Consider the following 12,383-nt stretch of genomic DNA (forward strand, 5'->3'; position numbering starts at 1 on the left):
TACCAGCAGCTGTGACCAAAACATCTCTTGTCAGTCCCCCATTAAAGCCATGACTGGCCATTTCCCCTCTTATTCTCTCAGGAACAATGACCCTTAACTCCCCAACCTCTTGTCTGGTTTCCTAGAACAGACAACAGACCTGACGTTGCCAGATTGAGACTTAAAACCAGCCCATTGTTTGCACTGCAGAGAGGCAGGAAGTGCGCATGATGTTGCACTCACTCCTGCTCTGGAACCGGTGCCCTTTTGCCAGTATTGTGTAATCTTCTCTAACGGGAATACAGGAGATTAGATTACCAAGCCGCGGAGTAAAAAAACGACAACGGCGCTCTCAGCGTAGCTGTCCTTTGTTTAAATACTGTTGTGGGACAGGAGACCGTGGTGCAAATAAGTATTCTTGAATAAACTATGTCAGGTTAGCAAACAAGCTAGTAATGCTGCGTTCACACCAAAAGCGTTGCGAATTATTAGCGCAGAAGTCAATGCACAGAAGTGAATGGTTGCGAAAAAGCTAACTTTCCTCCGGGCGGCGCAAATGATGTGAAAAAGCAGCTTGGAGCCAAGAACACAGCTTTTTCCTTCTAGACACCTTGCTTCAATTTTGTGGGTGTGAAGGCTGAAACGGAGGCAACCAATTAGGACAGCTGACCTATCTCACAGTGTTTTCACCAAAACGTCAGAGGTTTCATTCTCAAATTTCCCCCAAAAGAAACAAAGAAGGGAGCCAACTGTGCACATGATCCAGAACACGGTTCCTCTTTATTTTTCTCTAAGGGTATTCGGCTAGTGGTCCAATTGCCAGAACATAATGCAAGGTGTTGTGGTTCGATTCCTGAAAATACCTCCATTTAAAAAAAAAATTTTCCTCCTCGTGCTTTGAAGACTTTATCAACAGAAATTAACATTAAATACATTGCCTTTTTTTCCGGGTGTTTTAATTACAGCTCCTCTTTAACCTTCATGCCTTTTTAAATGCATACATTTTTATTTCTTTGTTTCTTGTTGTTATAACACTTAACATATGTGCCCTCCACTATTTAATAATGGAAAGTAAAAAGCCAGTTCAATTCTGGCTTAATTTATTGATCAGTCTTTATATTAATAACCGAGAATACATACAGGCTCAGAGGCTCCAGGGCCATTCATGATTGGTCTGAGGCTGCCAATTTTCATTTGGGTAACCCCCTGACAGCTACAAATGCACCAGCACCCTCCACCGAGAACACTTACCTCCCCGCCACACATCCACTTTTTTAATCTCCATCTCTTTTCAGTTCATATATTCACTCACCTTGTCTCCCTTGTGGACATCTCTATATCTCAGCCTTTGACATAAAACAAGCAGTAATTGTAACATAAACTGGAAAAGTGCCTGCATCCAAATTTGTATTTCCAGCTTAATTGTAATTGCCGCAAATTCATTGCCACTCACTCAACATCCTATATTATTGTTATTTCAGTGCTCTAAGACTCTCTCCAAGCAATCCCCCCTTCTCTACAATAAATTGCAGACCCCCTCCTCCTTTTTCCATCACTATAAGTGCCTCCTTTTCTTAACAGACGGCTGTGCCCGACGCACCCCCCACCCGCCCACTTCTGTCTACCCCTCTTCTAATCATTTTCCTCCTCGTGCTTTGAATGGAAGAACCTGCAGCATCCAGAGAAAGAGGGGACAGGATGGAGGGATGCTGTAGGGATGCTAGGCAAGTGAGGGAAGGATGCATTTAGGAATGACCTCCCCCACACTTTAAGGGAACTTCTAGTCACAGACACCGAAGGAAAATGTACCATTTTGTGGCTCAGATTAGCAACCATCCAAGGATTCTCTCCAGGACTAACTACTAGGGTTCTCGTACCTCTGGGCACTTGAAGGACAGGCGTGAGAGGGAGGGGAGACGAAGAGCAAGGAGCGGCAGCCGTTATACAGTAGAGGACGTGAGGAGGTTTTCCAGGGAGAATGGGCGGACTAGGCTGGTGTCTTGCCACAGTCTTCAGTTGGGCAAAATTCTTCTTCTACTGCATCTTCCCATTTCGGAAACAGAGGAAAAGCAATAACAAGGTACAGTTCATGATTGAGATGTTATGTGAATTAGAGGTTTTTATGGGTTATCTTAGTTTTTTTTTCCTTTTCTTCTATTTACTCAGTTTAAGATGAATGCACCTACATGTTGGACTAGGCTTCGGGATTTTCCTGATTGCAACGGAGAGACACTAATGCTGCTTGTTGCTCGTAACAGAGCTGCACTAACTCCGGTCAATCTTTTAGCCACGCTAGCGGTCGGAGACGGCTCTGGAGACGGCAATGCCGTTCAGTCTGGCATTCGTTTGGTCGACCCCAGAGGTCCAGACTGAAATACGTTTGAATGGATTGAAAGAGATATTGTACAGCCACGGTCCCCGGAAGAGGAGTCTTTGATGGCTTTTCCTCGTGAGGTTGACATCTGTGGTTTTGACTGAATTGTCTCGACAACTATTGGAATGAATCTCAATCAAATTGGTTATTCCTCTAGCGCCATCAACAGGTACAAATTCAGTTTGTTTATTACTTAGGTTTTTTTTTGCATTATTTCGTTCCCAACAGCCTCAGCTCTACTTTGCTTATCAGCATGTAAGCATGCTGGCGTTAGCATTTAGCTTGAATTGTGAAAATACTGTGAAATACATGAATTAATTAATTGTTTAGTTTTTTCTCACACCATGGTCTTTACTCTGTCGCAAAAAACGTTACGAACAGTTTGTCACAGATCATAGATAGTGTAGAAAAAACTCCCTGTTGTAATTTCAATTAATCCTTGAATCATACTCGTGACTTTCAGTGTGATGAACTAAAATATTGACCCAATGAACTGTAGCTTCTGACACAGGATGTATGAAACGTTGGCATTAGGATCTTTTACACAGCCCCAACCCCAAATGTCCCAACATTTCCAACTGCAGTTGCCAAATGACAATGGAAATAAAATTTGTATTTATATGACTCTAGTGAAAGGCCTGCTATGAGCACAGAGGATGAGACAGGCTGGAGAGATAAGCACATTAGGACACACACACACACACACACACACACACACACACACACACACACACACACACACACACACACAGACCAGGATATTGCAAGTTTGACTTGGGCTCTTTTCCCGAACGTAGGTCTGTGCTGTCCACCAGACAGAGCCATCAATCTTGAAAATGAAACTACTGCTCAGTGTTTTAGCACACACACACACACACACACACACACACACACACACACACACACACACACACACACACACACACATACACACCATCACAGACACACACTTTGATGTGCACACAATATCTACACACCAAGCTCACCCATAATTAAAGCAGAAAGTGTTGTTAGTCAATGGTTGTCTGGTCACAGACACATTGAAGGCCTTTAGCATGCGACTCCCTCTCCTGGGGCTGCGCATCTTCCTCTGCTGGCACATTGATGGTGCCATGAGGTGGCGTTCAGCAGGGGCCAATATGCACTTCACCTGCCGTCGCCCTCACTTCTGGCCAGTCTTCACTGGCTGTGGGTGGCTAAATTCAGGCGGTGAGTGGGATGAATGTGCTTTCAAGCGGCTGAATCCGTGCTGCCGTGTCCAGGGAAAAGTAGCAACTCTTCACATCTGAGAAACAAGAGAATGCTTGTTTATTGTTTTTAAACAAAGCTTGTGAACGCCTTTTATTTTGTGTCGATTTTAGCGGGCCCTGTGGACAAAAGGTGGTACTGTTTTTAAGCATCTGACTATTTTGTCATTTTACTGCAGCAGGATCTGACTGTCCTTGTCAGACTGCATATGAAATCCGTTCGGTTATTTTTCGTACGCTGCTGAAACCTATACCTCCCCGGTGTCCGCTCCGGTCACCTTGTGAGGTCCTCGTTAACCCGCTGTGTGGTGTAATGTTTGATGCAATGTTAGCAGATACTGTGGTCTAAGAAGAGTCATGGTTTTGCATCACCAACACCATTAATAGCGTGCAAGTTTGATCTGTTCAGATAGCTGGTGTTTGTTTCATCCACAGCACGCATGGATTTAGTCCCAAGCTAACAGCCAATCTCAATACATACTTTAAATCTGTACATTAATAAAGTATTTCCTGGGGCCGACTAGCGAAGGGTAGCCACGTTAATCGACTAGTCGGTCGCACACATCCAAAGTGGAAACCCTCCCAAAACCCTTTACTCCAAAGAACTCTTCAAATTAAAAATAAATAAAAATAATTCTAATAACTCTTCCGAGACTCTGACGAACCCTAAAAGACTTTTGCGCCAATGTACCGTAGGAGTGTTGTTGTGTTCGCGGGTCAGTGTGTTCTGGACAACCCTTCCTCTCAGTGTTACACAGCAGCAGAGAGAACAGAGGAAAAACGTGCACACACATGTGAGTGTTCTGCAAAGGGAGGGCCCGGGGTATGTATTGTTTTCAACAGATGGGAGTCACAGGAGGGGGCGGGGGGAGGGTGTGTGCACGTCTGTGTGTGTTGGGGGGCCTGCTGGCGTGTGTTCTTCTTCTGCTCTTCTGTCTGTCAACAAAATGAACTCCCCCCTTCATCTAGCAGGTCCTAGGACGTCAGCCAAGATCACACCCCTCTGTTTACACGTCCACTCTCTCCTCGTCTATCTGCGTTTGTCCACTACCTCTATCTAGCCACTTATCAGACATACTGTAGGTCATCTGGTTATCCATTTAGTCTTTTTTCTTCTTCTTCCCACCGCTTTACCTTAAACTTCCTCCCTTGCCTTTTATTTTTCTTAATATTGAATCCCCTGTAACAGTGTGCGCCGCTTTCATCCCTCCCTGCTGCTTACCCATCTTGGTTCAAGGACAGCGACCTGACACCGGTTAATCTTCTTAATTGTGGAAGTGCCTCGCTGTCCTCGCTTGACTCTGGTTTACAAAAGAAGACAGAAATGGTCAAGGTTACAGCGGTACTAAAACAAATCAAGTGATCTGATTAGCCTTTGGAAAATAAACCCAACCTCCAGTCTCTACAATACCACCGGCCTCAGCCCCGCACACACTCCCTCCCTCCATTATCCCCACAATCACTCCTATAGCTAATAACTGCCCTCTGAACAAGTGTCTGACTATAGATGTGTGCAAAGTTTGGTCAGTGACCACCAGGGGGTGCTGCAGCTGCACTTGGTTGCTATATCTTTAGGGAGTTATACAGTAGTGTACCAAAATGACTTTTTCTTTGAATTGTCAATATATCAAATTATGATATCTGATTTGCAAAAGCTGTTTCTCCTTCCTCTCCATTTTTTTGTTATTTAACTGCTTGATATTACTTACTATTAACTTTAGAAATCAAATTGTGGTTGGCTGTGCGGTAAATCCTGATGTTATGCTTAGAAAATATTCGGTTTATCACAAATAAACGATGCATCATGCACTGTTTGTCACACGAGAGTGTGTTGACACAGCATTGGAAAATGACTTCATGCAGGAGTAGGACATGTTGTGCAATGTTCTGACGGCTCAATTTCATTTGAGCACAACTAAGCCCTGCTGGACAACGCTCGAGTGCAGACATTCAGTGACTTTGTGTTCTGTTCCAAAATAACCTCAAGCTGTTTAATACACTTTGTAGAGTTCAGTCTCACCGCTCTGATCAACTTTGGTTTTAGCAAACGGCTCTAAAACGCCACCTAAACTCCCTGCATGAAATAAGGATGTGACTTATTTTGATCCCTCAAAGAATCAGAATCAAGAATGGTTCAAAACTGGAATTAATAAGCATAATCAGAACTAAAATTGGTTAAATCCAACCTTCCAGACTTCGTTTAAAGAAAATGCTTTTGCTTGTCATTAACACGACAGTCATTATTTTGTTCTCATAAAAACTAAACTCCTGGCTTTTGGTCCTGCTGCTCTTCACCACTGGAAGAAGAAAACAACAGGAGTAACGGGTGAACCAGCTTTAAAAGTTGTTTCTTTTAAAATAATTGCTGTGCGGTGGATCTAATGTATGCAGATGTGAAGATCAATATAACATTAAGTGTTGAATTTTATCACATAATTGGTTGTGGTAGATGCTAGAATGAGTTGTTTGTTGGATTATTTGTGCTCCCTTTGTCTCAGTGGTGTTGTTGTATAATCCTCTCTCACACCATGTGTCAGTCTGAATATCTCCGTTCCGCACAACAGGATTGGTTGATGCCTTTATGTGTGTTGCGAAAGCTCCGAAAAATCTGCTCCGTTCCACAAATAAATTGCGCCGCTTGTTCGGCGAGTAAATTTTTGGGGTAAAAAGATACAGATATGCAGTAATTTTTTCTGCATTTCCAAGACATGATTCTATCTTGTGTGTGTGTGTGTGTGTGTGTGTGTGTGTGTGTGTGTGTGTGTGTTTGTTTTTGTTGGGATTAAGTTCAAATGTTTTCTCTCTAACATTGTCTCCTTTAGCAAATGTGTTTCTGTAAGGGGTGGCCTGCAGGAAATACCAGGGGATTAATCCTCTGTGGGTGAATGAGTTAGTTTGTATGTTTCTGTATGCGGGTGGGGTCGTTTTATTTATATAGTTTGAGAGAAATATGTGTGTGTTTGTGTGTGTGAGAGAGTCGGGGGAGATATAGGTGGTTTTTGGTGAAGGTTTGTGTATACAACCCTGTCTCCTAAAAATTACATTCCCCCAGAACTAATACGCATTCCCAATTACGTTTGATCAGAAACGTATCTCCTCCCTGATTATGTTTGTGTTTGACGTATTACACATACGTTGATTATACACGTATAGGTTGATTAAACACCTATGTTGATTATACACGTATTTTTGTTTTATTGTTTTTATGTTTGTGTTTGACGTATTACAAATACGTTTATATTCGTGTGTTTGTGTTATTGTTTTCTTGCTTTATTTAAGCATATTTTAATTTTTAAACTCTGTGGAGAAAAAAGAAAAGAGGGGCGGGGTGAGGCCAGTGACAGCCGGCCAGTGACAGCCGGTCAGGCCGGGCGCCGGCCGCACCGGGAGCTCGAGAGGCGAAGACCGTTTGCCCGCCGTTGTTAGGGCGGTAATGGGCCGGTGTTCAGACTGCTTGCACCGGGGCTCGGTCTTCAGACGCTTGGCGTCGCCGTCAGGCCGTCGGTAACAGCCTCCTTCGCGCCGGCTCCGGTCTTCTCTGAGTCGGGTTGTTTGGGAATGCAGCCCAAAGTGTGCGATAAACTCCATCTAGTGCAGTAAACCACTGCGATCATCAGCAGACACTCGGATCTCTGTGGTCACATCAAGTGCAGAATTTGACGTTTAACTGTAACAGTACGTTGTGTTTGACATATTACAACATTTATGTATGACCAGTACAGTTAAGATGTTTGGATGTGGTCAGAAATGTTTGGATGCGGCCGGCGCCCGGCCCGACCGGCTGTCACTGGCCGGCTCTCACTGGCCTCACCCCGCCCCTCTTTTCTTTTTTCTCCGCAGAGTTTAAAAATTAAAATATGCTTAAATAAAGCAACAAAACACTAACACAAACACACGATTATAAACGTATTTGTAATACGTCAAACACAAACATAAAAACAATAAAACAAAAATACGTGTATAATCAACATACAAACATAATCAGGGAGGAGATACGTTTCTGATCAAACGTAATTGGGAATGCGTATTAGTTCTGGGGGAACGTAATTTTTAGGAGACAGGGTTGGTGTATATGCATACGGTGAGTTTGATAGTTTAAATTACATGGGTTTATCTTAGTAGAGGGCCTGTAGCCTGGACCCCAAACTTCCATCGTGTATGAGAATCTTTGTGTGTGTCTATGTCAGAAAATTGCCTGTTTACAGGTGCATGTAGCCCTGCTGGCCATTTGGTGGTTTGCGGTACTTGTGTGTGTGTGTGGGGGTGTGCGTGTGTGTATGTGAAAAAAGAAGAACCCACACAAAAGGGATAAAGAGTCACGCATGGGGCTAACATGGTCATTGATGAGCAGTGAGAACTTAATGAAGCAGCTCTGGCTTCCCGGCCCCTCTGTGCTCTTTCTCTGCGGTAAAGGGTGAGGATGGAGGGGGGCGGGACTTTGTTTGAGGCCACTATACTGTCTAAAGTAGATCCTCAGGGACTACTTTCTTCTTTGAGAAGGGAAAAATGTGTCTGAGGCCAAGGGTGAGATTGCAAATGACAAAGGAGTGATCAAAAGACAGTGATAAAGAAATTTGTTCAGATTGTTAGCAAATATAAAGAAAATACCCAAACCAACAATGAATTGATCCTTCTATTGTGTGTGTGTGTGTGTGTGTGTGTGTGTGTGTGTGTGTGTGTGTGTGTGTGTGCGTGCATGCAAAGCCTGATATGTGTTATATATTCTCTCTGTTCCAACCATCAATGAGCCACACTGTTCCACCGGGTGACATGTTCCTTTACCATGAACACACAGACTGCAGTTTGCTTTCGACTCAATCCCACACACACCGTTCTGCTGCTGGAAATACGCACTTGCAAACTTGATGTGTATCAATCCGCAACTTTTTTAGAACATGAAACTATATATTTGTGATCCGTGTTTTGAGATTTGCGTCTTTCTTTAGGAACAAAAAAGGACTTGGAGCTGAGTGCCACGGGGTAGGAAAGTCAGAGAGATGGATTAACACAAAATAAACAAGCATGTCAGTGTTATCCGTAAAATGTAAGATTGAGTGGAAAACATTAATTGGAATCCCATTCAGAGACTCACAGCTGATGTGCGATTTACACATGTAGAGTTTTATTCAGAGAGATGCCTTTACGACCTAAAAAGAAAAATGGAAGATCGTAATCAGCCTCTGGTGAATTGCATTGATTGGGGCTTCTGTGCAAAAAGTATGAAGTGTGAACAGGTGGCTCTAACTGACACTGTCACCGCTACTATAACGTTTGTTACATTTGGGGCCAAATCTTTGACAAATAATGTCAAACATTGTTGAAGAAGCTGGGAGACCGCCTAAACAGCAGGCGTCTTCTCCGACGTCCGCGCTGATTCAGCCTCTTCATTTCAGGATAAACGCCAGTGGACATGTAGGGGGTAGTCGAAGGTCATGAAACATTAAAAAAGACTCAATATGGAAATACACGGGAAAACTGTGCAAGAGAGAGATGGAGGGAGGGGGGAGGTGAAGTGCAACGGATGCTGCAGGGGGGGGGGGGGGGGATCAAGGAATGAATGAAATTAAAAGTGGTGAGACTTAGAGGGGTAAAGAGGGAGGGAGACCACAGATGAGAGAGAGAGAGAGGAGGGGCAAAAGAGATGGATAATAAGCAGCACACCCCCTCCCCCTTTGCTCCCGTGGAGAGGTGGGGGCAGCCTTACATCCCCCCTCGCCTTTAAAAAAAGGCTTTGTGAAACTTTCTCCCGGCAGAAGGGAAAGAGAGCCAGAGAGAGTGAGCGCAGAGGAGAGGCAGTCAGGGTCCACTATAGAGGAGAGGCACTGGGAGGAGAAAGCAAGTCATACAGTGAGGAAGAGGGCGAGAGCAGGAGCCCCGAGGTGAGAGACAGTGTTTACGTCCGGGGTAGTCATGGCTGTGCAGTGTTGGGCAACTCTTCTCCTGGCTGGATTATACGCAAGGAAGCCCACAGGTCTGTAGCAGCAGCAGCAGCAGCAGCAGCAGCAGCAGCAGCAGCAGCAGCAGCATCACTCCTGACCGTCACCATGCCGTCTGTCTCTCTCAGCCTGCCAGCAGCTCTGGCTGGACCTGCACGCACCTGGGTCTGTCTGTCCTGCATGTTCTGGGTGAGATAACTTTTCAACGGGAATTTTCCTCTCCGAGTCGTGATTTGATTCTCAACGCGGGACCTCCGTCACGTCCATAACCTGTTTGCAAACGTCTGGCCATGCAAAAATCTCGTAACTTGCAAACTTACCATCACGTAGCGTACGTCGAGTTGATTGACGGCATCAGATTTGATGAGGCACTCAAATGCCACAAATGCTTTTGCTGTGATTTTGCACCACATGGAGAAAGGTTGCAGGCTCAAATAAAGTGGTGATACGTCAGTCCGGAACCATCGGGAGACCCTGATCAAATCAAGCTGGGGATCTATTGGGTGGTCTGCTTGTCGGGGGTTGGGTTGAGGGTTGGGACCCCGGCAGTGGGGGGGGGGCCTTGGCATGGTGACACATTTGAATGAGGGAGATATTATGAGGGAGAATGGGCAGAGTGTGCGAACCCGAGACACATTTTTTTTTGTCTCCCCCGAGAAACATATTTCATATTTTCTCTACTGCTCCATGCGAAAAAAAGAAGTCTGCTCTGACACTGAGTTGAATTAAATGGATCCCCTGCTCCTCACCCTTTCCCACTCCCTCTGTGTCCCGCTCTGTCTTGCTCTAGGTGGTTGGAACACATCTATTTTTTGCTTTCTCCTGTATAATTTAATCTGCCGCGCATTCCCACTCGCAGTGAGGGGCTGTTTGTGCATTGGTGTGCCCTCTAAGCCCTGATGTGGTCAGTGAAGGACTGTGCTCATGTGTGCGTCCACGCTAAAAGCATTGTGACCGAGGTCTCGACATTTGTCTTTAAACACTGTGAGTGCTTTTCCTAATTTGTGCTGATATGAAAGAACATTCCTGGCTCAAATATACAACATAGCATGCTGCTCTCCTCTTTTTCTGCCTGAATAGAGGATGAAAGAGGAGAGCAGTTGAATAGACCATTGAGATCCATCCTTTCCCCATTCGGCAGTGGTCCTTTGGGACATGACTGCAAACCACAGACCGAGCTGCAGTCCTTGGCGATGAGACTGGATAATCTTACAGGGCTCTTCATCAGTTAATTACCGTTCTTTCTTTTGAGGAGGGGAGGCGAGGTAAAAGGGGGGGTCGTAAAAGAATCTCAAAGCCCCCCAGCTAAGCTCTGGGTCACTGATTGACTGCATTAGAGCACTGTATGACAAAGCGAGCTCACTTAAGGGGGCGGGGTTCAATCACAGCCCGTGCATTAATAGCAGGTCTTTGTTTGGCCCTAAAGTAGCTTTAATTTGGGCACACCTTATTCCGACAGATTGGGGTTAGAGTTAGGGTTAACTCTGACATGCATTCCAATCAAAATGGGAACCTTTGCCAGGAATCTAAATGATTTATCAGGATAAATTGTCAAATGCATCATTTGGTTCTTCTTCTTTCTGATGATGAATTGTTGTACTTTTGTCTAGACTGTTCGGGTTTGCTCCATGGGCAGCTGGGAAAGTGAGTACATCTGCAAAAGCTCTTATGAGGCAACAGAGAAGTAGAAGAGAGGGTACAGGGAAAATGAAATGAGCATTCGAGAGTGAGTGAGTGAGTACGTACAGATATAGGAAACAGACCATCTCCAGGAGCTAGACAAGATCTATTCCTCAGCCTGGCCTTAAATATGGAGGGTTTCCTCAACGGGCTGGTCCTGGATAACAGCAGTTAGTTCCAGAACAAAAGCAGAAAAAGAAAGCTCAGGGAAATATAGGAAATGACAGGAACAATTTGAAGGACAAAGGAAATGAACAGAATGATGCTCTGGGCAAGATCGGAGGGCAAAGTAAGCACGGATGGCGCAAGAGGCCCTGAAAGAAGACCTTCGGAAGAGTGCCGCTCCTCCGCCAAAACACTGAATAATTAATGAAAGCCAAAAAAGGGTTTTAGGGAGAGTTTTATCAGGTTTCTCTAAAAGGGCTTGCAAAGCCAATCAAATGTCCTCTACAGGCCCGTTGCACAGTGAAACTTTAAAGGGGATGCATCTCGTTGACATTCAAGAATGGCAGGATAGGACTTTTGCAGCAAACAGGTGTAATCGAGTAATCGTGTGCCAGGCAGTTGAAAAGATGCCAGTAGCGGTGGCCAGGTGCATCTACGCTGACAAGGTGTTGTTGTAGGAAACACTGCCTCACAAATATTGACCCGTGGCTAAACCTTCAGAGTTGTCAGGGTTCAAAGAACTCCTCGGGACGATCGATATCCATTAACGTCTTCTCAGTCCATCTAGGTTCAGAGTTTGATCTCAAAAAGATCGCTCTGGGAAATGGTGTCATCTCAGGAATGTTAGGTCATTGGTTTTAAGTTGTCTTGACTTGAACGTAGACAAACCAAAAACCTGTTGCTGCTGTTTCAAACTGATTTGGACCCCTAAAGTAACTTCTGCCTCTGAAAGCAGGACATTAAAGTATCAGGTCTGAGGTCTCAGTCTATTCTTCTACCTATTAATATATTTTTGGGTCTTTTCTTGCATTCCCCTGCACTCGTCTCTTTTTCCACCCTCCTTTTTCTTTCTTGCTCTGGTGCTAGTTTGATCCCCCCCACCCCCCCACATTTGAGTTCCTGAGATTACCTCTGATTTGTGTTGAAAAATGTTCCACATGTGGGGGGCCCCTTTGAAATACGGCAACATTTCTGTAATTGTAACATCTGGGTTTACGCTGC

The 12,383-nt window shown here is 44.7% G+C and overlaps 1 protein-coding gene across 1 annotated transcript in view; it reads left to right on the plus strand.

The window, feature by feature from the left end:
* Positions 1-1,957: 1,957 nt before the first annotated feature.
* tns1b (tensin 1b) overlaps positions 1,958-12,383 on the plus strand; it is a gene marked incomplete at its 5' end in the record, with an annotated part of 135,524 nt that continues 125,098 nt past the window's right edge. The window contains one exon of the mRNA XM_079230690.1: positions 1,958-2,059. Within this exon, the coding sequence (XP_079086816.1) occupies positions 1,958-2,059 (102 nt within the window). The remainder of the gene's footprint in view (positions 2,060-12,383) is intronic.

The sequence above is a fragment of the Taurulus bubalis genome (genome assembly GCF_910589615.1).
Source record: "Taurulus bubalis genome assembly, chromosome: 15".
In the NCBI taxonomy this organism is placed as follows: domain Eukaryota; kingdom Metazoa; phylum Chordata; class Actinopteri; order Perciformes; family Cottidae; genus Taurulus; species Taurulus bubalis.